Below are 17329 nucleotides of genomic sequence, written 5' to 3' on the forward strand. Positions count from 1 at the left end.
GTGGTTAAGCGAAAATTTGTTAAGATGTGATGTTTTTAAAGAATAATATTTTAAAATAATATTTTATTGTTATTAATAAATTACAGAAAATTTAAAAAGAAACAAAAATGAAGCATGTCTGACAACATGAATTGTGCGATAACACACAAGTCACTTTTCTATTGTGCTCAAGTGCTATTGTCCTTTGACTCTTGATGGTTTCTGTGGGAACAGAATTTTGGATTATATAAACCTTTGGTCTGATCCAACAAGGATTCTTTCTGTAGGTGACTCTGTAAATTTATTGTCTTATAAGAAATATGGACTCTTAAAAGTGCTTTGAACAAAGAGGATTCCAGGAAAAGTTTACTTCTGAAGAACATCAGAAGTATAGTGACCTAAAGCCAACTTAGAAAGCTTGTAACCTTTTGTTTTCAGGGGAAGACTCCTGCTGGAAGAGGATATATCTAGCAGTACCAGTTGTGGATCTGTCCTGAAGATGCTGCCCTTCAGGATGGGACTAAATTAGTAAAGGATTGAATGTGCTGGACAGAATATATTTGGAAATCTTCCACGGTTCACAAGTTGCATGTGACTGTTTTTTGTTATGTAGCGCATATTATTATAAGGACAGAGGATAATAATTTTAAATTTTAAAATCTAGCTGCCTACTGTGCCCGCTTGTTATTAATTATGTCCTCATCTACTGCTGTATATCCAAGAACATAACAGAATGGGGTCATGCTGTTTGTAGTAAATTGAATCCACACGTATCCATTTGCATTGTTTGGATTATTATGTATGTGATTCCATTAGAAGATGAGGGTTATAAACATCCTGGAATGATTTTAGATGCGACTCCCATGGCAAAAAGGGATTATTAAAGGCACAGAACAGAAGGTTTCTAGGCCAAGAGTTTGCTTTCCTGCAGACCACTTGGTTAAGACATGATTATAATAATACCAGTTCTATGTCATTCAGGATCCATTTCTGTGCCTATTCTGAATGTATATCCTTCAGATGTCACTCAGTTGTGTCATCTTATGCATCTGTCAATCTTTCTCTTCTTTCACACTTTTCTCAGAAACAGGATTTTTTTTTGTCTCACACTCTGAAATCTCTCCTGCCTTAAATGCTTATAGAACAACGGAATATTATACTCATTTCTAGGTACCCCTTCTTTTAAAAAAGTGTATTGTAGATCTGGCAATGATATAGCAAAGTCAAGCAAAATTACCTTGAATCTGGAAGATTTTTGCTACAAGGAAAGTCTAAAGTCTTGATCCTTTGGAAAGGTGGTATATAAATTATTATTATTATTATTATTATTATTAAGTGGTGGTGGAGAGAATTAAAAAAGAAAGCGGACTAAAGGCAGATGTGCAAGTGTTCAACATACAGATTTGCTTGCTTGCTTACTTGTAACATTAAAGCATGGGGCCATTCAATGAAATTGTGCCAACATGTTTAAAAGCTCTAAATAAGTGGAGAATTTCAACCTTCTGTATCCATGGGTTCTTTTCCTATGGATTCAACCAATCATGGCTTCAAAATATATATATTTAAAATATTCCAAAACCCAAACCTTGCCATTCACCATAAGGGATGCCAAATTGCTATGCAGTTGTATGTAACAGGACTTTAGCATCCATGGAGACTGGTATTCATGGAAGGTCCTAGATTTAGATTTCCTGCATGGCAGGGGGTTGGACTGGATGGCCCTTGCAGTCTCTTCCAACTCTATGATTCTATGATTCTAACTAAACCCCAGTGGATGCCAAGTACTCACTGTACTATATCAAGGGAGCAGTGTTTGCCATTGACAATGAAAGGAAGTGGTTTCCAGTGGTGTTTGGTGGTTTTTATGGTCCTGGGGCAGTGAATTCATTACAGATTTTCATCTAAAATTTAAAGGAGAGATCTAAGATGCTGAAAACATTTGTATGTGTGTGTGTGTGTGTGGGGGGGAGGTTTCAACACCTTGGCTAGCTCTTTTAAAGTACTGTACAGGCAAAAACCTGGAGCTGATTCACCACCCACTGACATGCAAGCAGCTAGTCACCACTAGTGGTTTCTCTTTTTCTGTCCCCTCCCCTTTTAATTTTTTAAAAATGTATTTTTAAAAGTCACAACCTGTGATAGCAGTGACAAGCAGCATAGTTCTTTTTAGTGGTGGATAGCCAGCAACCGGCACTCCTTATTCTCCAAAATGGCTATGCAATAATTTATATGCCACTTTTCTCCTAAATGGGAGACAGGGTGGCTCACACACAAATTCAAAATTGATAATGAAAAAGTTAAAACATAATTAAAAAGGATGCCATATTAAAACATGAATACTTTAAAACAATATAAAATCATTTAAAACCATAACAAGAACAACTTTTTTTTTAAAAAAAGCAACACCCTCCCCCCACCATTAAAGACTTTTCCACATAGTCACTTAGGCTGCATCCACACAGCAGAAATAATCCTGTTTGATACTGCTTTAACTGTCATGGTTCTGTCCTATGGAATCCTGGGATATGTAGCTTGTTGTGACACCAGAGCTCTCTGACAGAGGCTAAATATCTCACAAAACAACAAATCTCAGAATTCTATAGAATTGAGCCATGGCAGTTAAAGTGATGTCAAACTGCATTATTTCTGCAGTGCAGATGCAGCCTTAGTGATCAAGTACTTGTTCAAGTAAAAAAAAGGCTTTATTTGCTGGAAGAAAAAGAGCAAGGAAGGGGACTATAGAAACTCCATTAAGGAAAGAAGATAGTACAGATGCATAAAGTAATATTTTTGAATTACTGCTAATATGAGACCTCCATCTAGAAGTACCCTACGCCAAGAGGCAGAGACATTCCAGAGGCATTGTGAGGTTGTTGTTGTGGGAAACAGGAGCCACTGGACAGCAGTCTCCAAGATGAGCTCTACTCCTGCTGATACCAAAAGCATCAGCAAAAGTCCAATTTATGAGAGAGAGAGAGAGGGAGGGAGGGAGAAAAACTATTGTCTTCCACTATCAGTCTCAACAGTAAATAAAATCCAAAACTTTCAGGAATTTTCTCCTGAGGTTTTAATGATGAAGATTTAATTTTTAAACTAAGGATGGAGAACAAGTGGCCCTCTAGATATTGTTGAGCTGCAATTCCTGTCATCATTTACTAATTTTGGTACTGGCTAGCACTTACAAGAATTTCTTACTAGTATAGGGCCTTCAAGATGTTGTCGGACTGCTAACTCCAGAAGTCCTAGCTAGTATAGTCAATGGAAGAAATACTAGGAATTGCCGTCCCAAAAAATCTGATTTATTGATTACCACCATTTGTCTAAATCCTGCAGTTAATATTTTTTGTACACACACACTTTCTCTCAATTAATGTATGCATTATAAACTTCAGGGACTTGATATCAAAATACAGTGGTTTCTAGCTTAGGTCATTTAGAGAGTGCTTAAGAATAGGTCTAACAATGACTGAAAGGTTGTGTCTTTCCATACAAGCTTACATTAATATTAAGATTTTTGGAAGAAGCCTTTCTTTTGGCCCCACCACCAAGGCATGGCTTGGCAGATAGCCTGTTTGGTGGAAGCTTCCAAGCTATGGAAAGCTTGGTTGGCCCTTCTCTGCTCTCTTTTCTTTCAGGCAAAGACTTTCTTTTTTAAACAATCCTTCAACTTTTGACTGGGTGGGGTAATGTAACAGGTGTGCTGGTACTTAATATGTAGTAGGTTTTCAAGTATATTTTAACTATTCTAAATTATTTTTTAAAGTGGATTATTGTTTACTGATTTTAATTTTTTTTTATTTAGATTGTTTTAGCTATTTAATTTAATGTGCAGCATAAGCCACTGGGTCCCATATGGGGAAAAACAGGAAATTAATTAATTAATTAAATTAATGTATTAGCCAGTGTAGTAAAGTTCACCTTTCTCACTCAAAAGCAACATGACTGTGGATTACAGTTGTTGGAAAGAAACAAGTGTACACTATTCACTTTATGGCTTTTTATTACTTTTCCCTAACTGGCTGAGCACTACTGGAAACAACACACTGGAATATATGGAACTTTGTTCTTATCATGGCAGACTCTCCTTAGGTACATAGATGGTGCATTCTGTTGGTATATTTCAGTAAGGAAAAATGGCCACCCTTCTTGTTCCATGAATTTAAACTCATATTAAGGCTTAGCTTAGTGTATTCCTCTCCCATTCTTTTTCTCTCTTTCTTCCCCCGCCACCCCAATCACAATATAGATATAAACCATATAGCTATAGAAGAAATGTTACAAAACATCTAAATATAAAACATTTGGCCTTCATCATTAATTCATTCAAGGTCTACTTTTTCAATATAGTTGACAGAACTCAGTTTTGGTGTTTTGTGTTCTTTGGCAATTCTGACAGAAATATCAATATTTATTTTAAACCCTTCATGTATTATTCAGAACCCCAATACTATGGTGTTGGAACACTTCTCTCCCAATTTTCATGGACTAGTATTTTTTTTCCTGGTTTAATGTAAATTGGGGCATGGAGTAAGATACAAGAATTGCTTGTCTAACAAATACTACACTGTGTTTTGTATGCATTCATATTTTGCTGGTAAAATACACTAACAGTGTATTCACTTTTCACTACTTGTTCTAGGTAGGAATCATGCAGCAATCCAATGGTGCTGGACTCCAATTCCCAGGATTCCTCACCACTGTTTATGCTGAGTGGAGCTGATCAGAGCTGCAGCTCACCATCATTTGGAGGTCTGCCTGGTTACCAGCCCCATTCCAGGCTCCTTAAATGATTCCTGTAGCAATGGATAACTCTTCTCAGAGATCTGAAGACCATAATTAATAAATCATGACGTTACTACATTTGCAACAGGTCTATCTGTTTGCTTAGTGCTTTGTGAATTAACTTTCATTTAGTTATTGTGGTATATTTTTGGTATCACCCAAGAGGACATAGCAACCAGAAGATGAAAAGGTTACTTTTTCCCATCTACAGAAAGGTAGTCCAAATACACACACAGAATAGCAATAGCAATAGCATTTACATTTCTTTACCACTTCATAGTGAACTAAGTACTCTTTAAGTGGTTTACAATGTGTAAATCAATTGTCCCCAACGAGCCAGGTACTCATTTTACCGACCTGTGAAAGGATATAAGGCTGAGTCAACAACTTTGTGGCTGCAGTACCAGTATTTAACTACTGTACCACCAGGGCTCTTGCACACACATCTGTAAGTACTCCTGCTGACTGGAAGTTATGGAATTTGTAGTCCAAATGCCATCTTTTCTGAAGAAACATGGAATTACTACTACTGCATGAGTCTTCAATATCTCATTCTTGTAATATCTCACACAATGTCATATGTGATGTCATTGTAGGAGGCACCTCCCATATTCTTTCCTCCTGTGATTACAGGTAAGGGGCAGTGACATCAAGTCAGGCTTAATTTGTTGTGAATTCTCATGCAGAGAGGCAGTGAAAATAGAAAATTATGGAATGGCAGCAGTTCCAGGCCTGTTATAATAGCTCAGGGTAACTAATTTTGGCTCAGTGCTTGTCAAAACTGGGAAATGCCCTCCCCTTGGAAGGCAAATTGGTGCCACTGCTGGTTTCATTGTACCACCCACTTACAATATGGCTTTTTAAATGAAAGCCTTCAGGGTCTAATTAATTTGTCCAAATCTCTACAGATAGCTGTTTTGTTGTGATTTGTCATCAAATTGGCTTTGCATTATTGTGCCCTATAAAAAAAGTCTTCCAAGACATCCTGCTAAGATCTTGCAAACTCAAGCCAGTAGCTTCCTTGATTGTCTATTCACCTGGGTTGTGGTTTTCTTTATTTACACTTTTATCATCTTTTCTAATGAGTCATGTTGAGTCACAAAACCTTCTTACTGAGATACAATGGAAGAGAAAACTAGATATCCAAAAGTATGGTTGAAAGAAATAAAGGTCTGTTGATAAAAGAACTAAAGTAAGTAAAACAATATAACACATGACATTAGATTCTAGTTTGAAGTACTGTTTTCTTGCAAAATGTCTGGATACAGGATGGGTTGGAGGGAGGGAATTATTTATATGATCATCCAAGTCATGATACAGCCCTTTTGCCCCACAGATTAGAAAAAAGGGTATATCCAACCGAGATGAAATCCTTAGCTTCCTCATTTGCATACAGCATGCAAAAATAAGCAAATAAAAAGAGTTTAAACAAAATGAACCAGAATTAGAATGGGGTAAACACTTTCCCATGAAATGGATTTTAGGACGGACTCTTGAACTCTTCAGCATCAAGACAGATTCATTTTCAATGGGGGCTGCGCTTGCTCTCTTCAGCTTCATTTGTAAGACCAATTACAGAGCATTCTGTACAACAATTACTGCCATTAAAACTACTCTGTTCCATTTGATGAATTTTAGTAGTAATTGAACACAAGAACCCATCAACTGAAAGACTGTCCAATCAAGTCTGCCCACATGCTGAACTGTAATTTCCCCTCCTTGTATGCAAAACATTCAGCGAAACCATCAAACCCTTCTTGAGCTGGGTCAGACTTTCAGAGGCTGATTTCAAAACTTTTCATTTGATAAGTTTTTTAATGCTGGTCAAATCTAACTAGCCATGCTGCTTTCTTTGCAGCCAAACACACACAGATATTACCAAAGGAAAAAAGATAGTGTGATATATTTTATTAGACCAGCATCTGTTGATAAGAGATCTAAAGCTCAAACCAAAGAGAATTTGTCATCCAATAGAAGGGAGACCTGTCAATTATATATCACCAATTGCATATAATAAAGATTACACACTAATGTGAACTTTTTTTTGGGGGGGGGGATATATATTTATCAAGGAGCAGGTTTAATTTATTTCCCCCATTTTCATCACAACTGAATTAGAACAGGCTGAAGGTTTGGAAACTCAGTACCATCTTGGTCCCCATCCGAAGTAATGTGCTGTTCCGTGACGGACTCCCCAGTTTGACCAACATCTTCTTCCTCAGACCCAATTTGTGTGAGGTCTTCGTCTTGTTCCTGAACTGAAGTCAAGTTTAAAACAAAGTGTTCTTGAACCGCGTCTGTGGGATGAAAGGGAAGGGAAAAATGTAAAGTAAGGGAAATGTTACGGTGTTGATCATGTAATGATAAAGCGAAAAACAAAAAGGTAGAGCACAGAGGTTTTTGCAATAATCTTACCATGAGTGAATAGATCCTCAGAAGAATCATTAGGTGTTGAGCTAAGAACGCGCGTGTCAGGCGGCATCTCCGGAGTGTCGGTCTTTTTCTCAAACCTTAGAGCATTTCCGCCCGCCGCTCTTTTTGCCTCAATGCTCGCGTCTCCAGCAAAGATGTCGTGGAGTTCACTGAAAAATGGAAAATCAATAGCTCCCATTCCACTCGTCTTGGACAACTGCACTGCTTTCTTATAACCGCGTTTCAGAGCCTTAGCCTTCGTTCTACACTCTCCCGCGGAACGATTAAATCCATGTTTACGTAGTTGAGAAGCAATTTTGTCATAAACACAGATGTTCCTGTGGTTTTTGCTGAGTTGCATTTGTACTGTCTCTTCTCCCCAAATAGCAATCAAACACCTAGTCTCATCTGGTTTCCAGCTTGCTCCCCTACCACCTATTCTGGTGCTGTCTTCCATTGCTAAATTTTTTTTTTGGAAACCCCAAACAAAAGAAAAAAAGGACCAAGAGCCAGAGCAAGAACTAGTAGTCTTCACCTCAAAGGTGGCTTCAAAAATGGCGCTCTAGATTTAGGAGGAAAAGGGGGAGGGTCCAGGGCAGCAAAGGTGCTACATTCTCACCTTTGAAGCAGTGCTGTACTGTGTAGCCATGGCAACAACAAGTACCCCTTTTCAGGCATTTGTTATGCCAGGCAGGCATGGACCAAGGATGATGAATGAAAACAGACACCCATCCCCCGCTTTCCACATCGAATGAGCTGTGTAGCTCTCCCTAACGGCTAGCTTGGAAATAACAGCTAAAGCATTCCCCCCCCTAACGTTTCCTATTGAATAGTGAAGCGGAGAAAGTCATTAAACCAGTACCAAAAGTAATAAAAGCATATTCTTACAAGGAAACATAGCATTGTTTAATAGAGACGTAACTCAGCACAAGATATAAGCAAACAATCGCAACAGGCGCTTAAATTAGAAGGGGAGCCAGGCGGTTAAAGTAATACGGGAGCCAGGCGCTTACAAGGGGAGCCAGGCGCTTATAGGGGAGCCTGGCGCTTAAAAGGGGACCCAGGCGCTTGCTTACAAGGGGAGCTAGGCGCTTAAAAGGGGAGCCAGGCGCCTGCTTACAAGGGGAGCCAGGCGCTTAATTACAAGGGGAGACAGGCGCTTAAAAAACATGGGAACCAGGCGCTTGAACGAATCAGGGATTGAGCGCCTTCGGCAGAAAATAAAAAATTAAAAATCAACACAATGTCCTTACCTTTTTTGCAACGCTGTAGCAGAAAAGGGACAAAAGATGGCGGAGGTATCGACGGAACGGGACAGAAAGGGCAACTCCCCCAAGGACAGCCCTCCTCGCAGTAAGCTCCTCCCATCCTTCTAGCCCGATTGAAACGATATCGTTCCCATCTAAATAATCCGGTTCCTAAAGCGAATCAAGGGAAAAACACTAGGCAGGACCCTAGTGTTTTTTTAACGCGCGTTAAATGAGGAAAACGCGGGTTAGAATTTTAACCCGCTTTTGGAATCGATTTCTAGTGGGGACGATTCCGGGTTGCTCTAGAACCGTTCTAGGTTTAAACCGAATCCTAATGGGCACGCTGCCTAATGAAATCGATTCAGAACGCGGTGTATCCCCTAGTGGGAACAAGCTCTATATCAAAATGTCTGCACGGAGAAAGGGACAGAAAGCATAATAGTGAAACTATGGCAAGTGATCCCAGTTTAAGGAAAGTATGGAGAAAGACAGACGGACAGTATGAACATATGGCAGTGGCATCATTATTGGAGGTGGTGCAGTGGTGGCTACCATATAGCAAGAGGATATAAGAGAGAGAAGATGGGTATGCCTATTGATGGGTTTCTTTTTGACAAATAATCGGGCAAGATCAATACTGGCTGATTTAGACGTTGTTTTGGTTCTGTCTCCATCTTCTAGAAAAGCAAAAGTCAACTTCACTTTCTTTCCACTTTACCTTTAAAAAATCCCAGCTCCATGAGTGAACAGTCAGGCTTTGATTGAATTTGATGCCTAGACCTCTTCTACTAGCATTTTTTCACTTCTGAAATTGCAAACGCTACTTCTTTCTCTATGTTGTTGTGTGCCTTTAAATTCTTTTTTGACTTACGGTGACCTTAAGGGGTTTTCTTGGTGAGATTTTTTCACATGAGGTTTGCAATTGCCTTCCCCTGAGGATGAGACAGTGTAACTTGCCGGAGATCACCCAGTGGGTTTCCACGGCCGAATAAGGATTTGAATCTTGGTCTCCAGAGTCATAGTTTAGCAGTCAAACAGACATGTTTGGATGCCTGAACTCTATTTTTAAATTTGTAATGGAAATTTTGTGTTATTGCAAAATTAGAAATTTGGAGACTGAAGGGTGGTACAAGTTACATGTACAAAGAGGCATAGAAACTTATTTCTACTTTTTCTCTCCAGTTGAGAATAACCATATTTTATTTCCAGATACATATATGAGAGAGAAACTGAGAGTATTAATTAGTTGATGTGTAGAGCCAGACACCTTAAGAATTATTAATAATTCTGCAAAGTACCTAAGCCTAGGATAAAATCCATCGAAGCCTGGATGATATGGATGAGTGCATTTCACAGCACAGCTTCCTGTAAATCATTTTCCCAAGGCTGATGTGATATAAAACTAGAAAATATCTCCCTTCCCATCTGAACAAGGTTCAAAATAAAGAACAGATTTAAATGAATGTAAGTTTTTTAAATGTTGTATTTATTTTAAACCCCCCCCCACGCACACACCTCTAACAACCTTTAAATTGATTTAAATGATCTTACACAGAAACATCTTATACAGACACACAATAGAACGATAACATTTAGAAGACCATGTTTATCTACAGACTTCCTCAGCAAGAATAACAAGCAAGATATCCCAGTTTTTACAAAGTCTTTTCCACAAAGAAATTACCTGTTTGCAAAGATGTTATGGCTCTGTGGTTTCTGTTTGTCTCCTGTCGGAAAGCCATTCAGGCTTCTGTTTGCATTAAAGTCAAATACAGATACAGGTGTGCTTTTTTTCTTCTCTCTGTGATTTAGCTTTATTGGTTAAACAGTAATATATAACAAAACATAAAATATAAAACAAATCACTCGTTATGATAAATGCATAGAGTATATGCTAAAGGTTACTCCATAACCTCCAAAATTTTGTTTTTTAAATTAATTATTTTTATCACAACAATAATTATAAAGCACATTGCCTTACACATTTATACATATATAGAGAAACTTATTGAACAAAAGTATACAGACGTTTTAATTTCCACAATTACATAGCACAAAAAGACAAAACATAGAAAAAACAACCTTAAATCATTAAACAATAAAACAGCTTCCTAAATCTCTACCATTCCAAATATTATGCCATAATTATTTCACTTTTATTGAAATTTATTGAAACTCTATTGAAATTTTTATTTTACTCTGTCTTCCATCTTGAACTTACTTTCTACTATCTCTAAAATTTCACCAATCAAAACTGGGACACATACGGCCAAGCAATATCAGAGTGTGGTTAACATGGCAAAAATTGTTATTGATGAAGAAAATATAAGTAAGGAGAGGCTGTAGCAATTAACTTTGCACTTTGAATTCATTTTATGGCAGCTGAAGAAAGGGGGAATGGGAGGAGGAGAAAGAAACTGGGACATTTTAAAAGCAGGTGAAAAAGTAGGATAACAGGATTAATTGGCACTGTCTCTGCCAATTGTGGACAGTTTGAAGGTGTGAAACATCTCTTCAAGGACAAGAATGGCCTTTGTGTAATATGATCACTCTACATGGCTTCAAGAACCATGTTTCTTTTTCTTTTGGAAAGAGCTTTCCAGTTTTCTGTGGTAGCTAGCTATGCTGTTTTAAATCCATTTCCCCCAATGCCTGGCACAGGCGCAGCTGTACAGATTTGTAGACTCTCTGTGAGTTGTTACTTTTTGGTCATACTCTTTTACATAGTGCAAGCCTGCTTTTTGAACATAATATTTCCTATTATTATAATAATAAAAAAGTGTGGTTTTGGTTTCAATTTGTGGAATTTTTTTTTTTAAAAAGCACTGCAATTAGGAAACCCGTTAAATGGTAGCAATTCCAACATAATTCTATTAAATTCTGCCTGTAAAGTTAATGTTACAGACTTTTTAACAGATGTTTTAATTAGACATTGTTATTAAAGGGAGCACTGTAGAAATTAAAACCAGCCCTAAAATGTGTTAACACAGACATTTTTTTCTTGTGTTGTGTAGATGGCAGCAACAGCCTAAGCAAAGGCATTGTAGCAGTTGGTAGGGAGGGAAAATGTATTAAAGAAAACACAACTCACTAAAAGATATGCACCGCTCAGCTTATACCATTTGAGGAAAGTTGCTATAGAATTCCACATCCAGCACCACCTCAGGCCGTTGTTTGAACTAGAAATGAAGGCCGCAATTGCATTCTCAGTTAGCAAGCATATTTTATCATGGTGCATTATCGTAAGATAGGCACAATTAGTCAGCCTCACAACTGTATTTGGAGAGGGGATGGTTTGCAGGATGAAAAGAGATGTGTGTTTGTTTTTTAAGAGAAGAAAAGCATCAGATTGATAGCATTGCAGGAAAGGCAGCATTCTGAGATCACAAACAAGGGCATTGCAAGTGTTTGGCTTCCTTGTTGACAACTTTTTAAGCCTAACTGAGAAAAAATACATCAGGAGCAGAGGCTAAGTCAAAATTCACTATATCACATAGCAGAATTAGGCTGAGATGCAGAGGCTGCTCCCTGTGTGTATGTACCTTGGCTGTTGACATACAGCAACTTTGTGAATTTCATAGGGTTCTCTTAGGCAAAGAATATTCAGAGGTGACTTTGCCAGTTCCTTTCTCTGAAATATATCCTACAGCACCTGATATTCACTGGCAGTCTCCCACCCAAGTACTAGCCAGGTCTAACCCTACTTAACTTCCAAGATTAGACAGGATCTAGTGCCTTTAGAGTATTTAAGCCTTAGAGAAGACAAAATCTGTCAATTTTACTTTCTTCCACAGTCAATTTTCTAAAACCTTAAAAGGAAAAGAAAGAAGCTTAGTTTCTCTCCATTCTGAACAGGAGGTTTTGTTATATTCATGAAAAAGAGTTCAAAAGTCCTTGAAAAGGACTCAGAAGCCTGTCTCTCAGTCCTACTGCCTCAATATAGATACAGCTGGTGGGGATGTGATAGCCCCAGGCTTTAGACCTCTTTTCCTAGGGAGGCTAGAATGGCTTTCCTTTTGCTATCTCAACGTTTTGAAAGAAAAAACTTTTCAGAGTGTTCTATACACCCTTTAAAAAAAATCTTTCCCACTATCCAGAAACTTTCCCATTTATATAGCAATAACCATTCAGGTTTGCGGCTAGTGTGGAAGAGGACAAAAGTAAGTACAGATTCGTATAAAAGGTGCATCTTCAAATTTATTTGTCTAGATGCATATCCAGGAATAGAGAATAGAATGTCAACAGAAAAATGATACATCTCACTATATCTGGGGAAGGTTGTGTACTGCCCATTTGCTAATGGGCCATTCCAAGGCCCCTGGTGTCTCTTCATATAGCTTTTTATCCTTACACCAGATTGTAACTGGACCACTTGAAACAGGATGCGCCGTTGAACAAATGATTACCTTGTAATAAAAGGCCACCTTACTTGGGTTTGATAGCCAGCCTCAGACCTAAGCCTAGCAAACATTTCAGAACAAGTGGGGAAAGGGGAGATCACTGTGCTTCCCCCCAGTTCCATGACTTTCCAAAGGAGTGTAGCTATGGCAATAATGAGGGCACTGCCCACACATAAGAATTCTGACCCCCTCATAAAATTTTCCTTCATTCACTTAATATTTAGTGTTGTTTTTGTGTGCCATCAAGTCTTTTCCAACATATGGTGACTTTAAAGTGAACCTATCATGGGTCTTTCTTGGCAGGATTTATTCAAAAAGGGCTTGCCTTTGGTTTACTGTTTGGCTGAGAGAGTGTGACTTGCCAAGGTCACTCAGTGGGTTTCCATGACTGAGCAGGGGATTCAAACCCTGGTCTCCAAAGTTATTGTCCAATGCTCAGCACACTATCAGTGTAGAATATCGGCAATAATAATTACACTCAAGACACTTGAAACACATCAAATAAAATATCGTCAATAAGAAGGGGGGGGGGAAGCAGAATTCTGCACCCTGCATAAAATTTCCCTTCAGTCCCTAAATATGCAGCACTGCAGTAACTTAAAACTTCAGTCAAGCTTTTAGAAATATAGTTTAGGCTTCCAAAGTAAAGGGGGTAGCAATGTGACCAAAGGAATGAGAGCACAGAAAATATACGAGTTCCAGCAGTCAACCATGTTCAGTTCCCTACTTTCTGCAGTGCCAGACATTTGAGGACTGATGGAGAATTTTGCTGGGGAGGGGGGATGGAATTCCCTTGGGGAGGACAATGTCCTCATTCCGCCCTCTCCATATATATACTCCTTATTCCACACACACCCAAAACCCACTTTTTAATGAGTCTTGTACAAGTTCCAGGCTGGGTAAAGCCTATAAGAACACTCTTAGTGCTGCTTGGAACTAATTATCTTTCTCACCTCCCCTGGCTTGCTCTTTCAAAAAAGGAAGGAAGGAAGGAAGGAAAAAAGGAAAAGAAAGAAAGAAAGAAAGAAAGAAAGAAAGAAAGAAAGAAAGGCATCCATGATCCCTTGCCTCCCACAACTCAGCTGAAATATGGAGACTTTCCTTTGTGCTATATTTCTTCAGGAAAGGTTACTGCTGTGTGGTCATATACAAAAGGTTAGTGTATGAACCTTGCTATGGTTGGCAGTCTGTGAAGTAAATGAGAGAAAATCTTACCTTACCAATCTGTAATGCATATCCTGGGCTTTTGCTGACATCATAAATCACAAATCAGGGCACCATATTTTGATATCCCCATAGTCCTAACATTACCACAAGGACCTGCATTTTCAGAGGTTTACTGGCATAGCATAATAGATGGATCTGACATTTTAAGACTCACTTCTAATCACCTGCCCCTTGATTGCAGATAACATACTGCAGAATATTTTTAGGAATGTGCAGTAGCCAGATATTCTCTTCTGTTCCAAGCAAAATAATGCCAGACATGTGCTTGAAAAGACACACACAAATACGGAATGAACAAACATGTGTCAGAGTCGAAAAGCTCACTTCAGTTCATGCAAACCTTCCATTTCTGAAGTCAATGGAGCCTAAAATGAATTTTTCAGAACTCATTGTTATGGATCTTTCAGACAGTGATTCTGATTAGAGAAATAAACTTGAGCTATGCTAGCATTTTCAGAGACATATTATTTACTGGGATGGAGTGTGATATAAATAAAATAAACAAGAGAGCTAGGTCTACATTTACTGTGACACAATATATGCTGAAAAACTGCTATCTGTGACTCACAAAAAAAAATTATTGGTGACTCAGTGGTGATGGTGATGATGATTCCTAGTAAAGGTGCTCTTAGTTGGCCTGTAATATTTTATTATTTATTTGTTAAAGTCCTTTTCAGTGCTCAAGGCAAATAGCAATAAGATACATGCAAAATAATAACAGCTGGCATTCAGTACTGCAGCAGATTCTATATTCAGTAAGATTACATAGTCTTACTGTGAAATTATATAAAATTGTATAAATGCCACCGAGTCCGCATTAAGGTCCAGCAGCCAAATTAGATGAAGGAGGTTCATTCAGTAGGTGAGGTTGTAGCGAACAGAAGCAGGACTCCATTGCAAGTCCTTGCTGCAGCCTCACTTGCTGGCAGGAGGGAGATGGAAAGTCATCCTCTTTCCATCCTGACTGCAAGCTGAATGGACCTCCTTTGCCCAATCTGGCTGCTGGCTTTTAAGGTGGAGGTGGGCTCAGGCCAGAATGACTAACTGATGTCTTTTAACTGATGTTGTCTGTTTGTCACTTGTTGTTGTCCCCTGACTTGATCCATGGGGAGAGGTGGATAAGAAGAAATAATAATAATAATAATAATAATAATAATAATAATAATAATAATATGATGTAGCCAATGTAGAATATCAGCAATAGTAATTGTAATTAAGGGGCTGTACATACAGGCGAGGAAGTACTGCCCCTCTTTGCTGTGCAGCATTGCTGCAGCAACCAAATGGAGCGGCAATACTGAGCAGCAAAAAAGGAGCCGTCTAGAGCAGCTCTTTTTTTGCACTGTCATAAGGTCTGCAATGCAACCCTATGACAGCTCTTTCACCCACAAGTGTGTGGACACTCAGGCTCCTGCACATCATGGATGCATACCAGATGTGGGTGGGGCCGTTCAATCATGGCAGTGCCCACACATCATAGGGCTCAGGAGCGTGTGGTTGGTGCATGGTCCCGTGCCCTACTATCGCCAACAGGACACCGCTTCCTGGCGGTGTGTACCAGGCCTAAGACATTTAAAACATATCAGATAAAAGATTATCAATAAATAGGAGGGGGGATGGAGATAAATTCTTGACTTTTTAGCATCATACTGCTAAAATGAGGTTATCAGTGGCAATTATGGGTGTATATTCCCTCCATTATACAGGACACTGGCCTCCCTCAGAGACAACACCAATGCTGGAACACCTGCCACAACGTGGAGGACTTAAGGGGAGGGGCACAGGTGGGAGCGATGTCCTGTAAACTGGCCTGCTGGCCTCCCCCAGACACATCACCAGCGCTGGAACACCTGCCATGCTGCACTGTGGAGGATTGTTTTAGCAACCAAATCAGAGACTGTCTAAACTTTGAATCCCATCTGGAGCTTTAAAGTTGGGTGATTGTTCAAACTGTAAAGAAGTGGTGGAAACTTCACACTGAACCTGTACCTCCCACTCATGTTATTTTGAAACAGCTAGTGGTTTATCAGATCTGACAGGTTCAGCTCGGGAGTTCATGGTCTCCATGACCACCATGGGCCTGTCCCAATTAGTCTCAGATCCAACACATTGTGCTGGTAATACACTTGATGTGGTCTTTAGTACGGATCAGGAATATCCGTGGGCGGAGGTCATTCAAACCTCCTCCTTATCATGGATGGACCATTTTCTGGGCAAGAAGGGACTGAAGGTCACTACCCATATCCCCCTCAGGAGTGGAGGACCTATTAGAACGGTCCGCCCATGAAGGCTGATGGAACCCAGAAGGTTCCAGGAGGCCCTAGAGGGTTTTATGGTTTGGAATGATGGCAATTCTGTCGAAGCATTGGAATAACAATCTTACCAGGGCCATAGACATTATCGCTCCCGAGCGTCCTTTCCGGCCCACTTCTAAAAGAAACCATGTGACACTCAAGATCTTCAAAAAATGAAGTGGGTGGTGCAATGACTAAAGTGCTACTGGTGGAAACATTGCCGCTTATCTGACAAGACACACCACTGGTAATCTCGCGTTTAAATTTCTGTAATGCACTCAGTATGGGGCTACCTTTGTACCAAGTTCGGAAGCTTCAGTTGATCCAAAACACTGCAGCCAGACTGGTCATGGGAACATCAAGATCAGACCATATTACTCCAATATTAAAATCTCTACATTGACTGCCCATCAGCTTTTGGGCACAATTCAAAGTGTTGGTCATTACCTTTAAAGCCCTACATGGCTTGAGCCTGAGTTACTTAAAGGAACACCTCTCCCTACACAATCCGCCCTGCACTCTCAGAACATCAGGGAAGAATTATTGGAATATACAAAAACTAGACTAGTTACAACTTCCCATAAGGCATTCACAGCTGTGGCCCCTAAACTATGGAACAACTTACTGGAAGAAATCCATCTTATTACCACCTAAGAAGCCTTTAAGAAAGCCCTTAAGACGGATCTCTTCCAATGGGCCAATCCATCCAATCTTCTATAGCTGATCTCAAAGAACATTCCCACTTCTGACTTTGATAGCATGGGAAACAGATGACGATTTGGTCATTTTAATGATTGGTAGCAGTATTGCTGTTTGTTTTATTGACTGTTTTTTTTTTAAGATAATACTGTATCTTGTATTTTGTATTGTTGATCTTATTTTTTGTTGTAATCCCGCCCTGATCCTCAGGGAGAGGCGGGAAATATAAAATTATTATTATTATTATTATTATTATTATTATTATTATTATTATTATTATTATTAT

At 39.1% G+C, this 17329-nt stretch overlaps 1 protein-coding gene across 1 annotated transcript; it reads right to left on the bottom strand.

Annotated features, from left to right (window-relative positions):
* Window positions 1-6864: 6864 nt before the first annotated feature.
* LOC121928174 lies at window positions 6865-8419 on the bottom strand. Its single transcript, XM_042462514.1, has 2 exons — window positions 7177-8419; window positions 6865-7058 (listed from the first exon to the last, which is right to left on the bottom strand). Exons 1-2 carry the CDS (start codon window positions 7628-7630, stop codon window positions 6865-6867), a joined length of 648 nt encoding a protein of 215 aa, XP_042318448.1. The 5' UTR covers window positions 7631-8419.
* Between the last annotated feature and the right edge of the window lie 8910 nt (window positions 8420-17329).

This window comes from Sceloporus undulatus, chromosome 4, assembly GCF_019175285.1.
Source record: "Sceloporus undulatus isolate JIND9_A2432 ecotype Alabama chromosome 4, SceUnd_v1.1, whole genome shotgun sequence".
Taxonomy (NCBI): Eukaryota; Metazoa; Chordata; class Lepidosauria; order Squamata; family Phrynosomatidae; genus Sceloporus; species Sceloporus undulatus.

What these genes read in the sequence shown, in the direction of transcription:
- LOC121928174 (XM_042462514.1), bottom strand. Translation starts at nt 7,630, where the DNA reads ATGGAAGACAGCACCAGAATAGGTGGTAGGGGAGCAAGCTGGAAACCA. An exon ending in TGAGGATCTATTCACTCATG is followed by an intron (nt 7,059 to 7,176) that starts GTAAGATTATTG and finishes TTCATCCCACAG; the next exon opens with ACGCGGTTCAAGAACACTTT.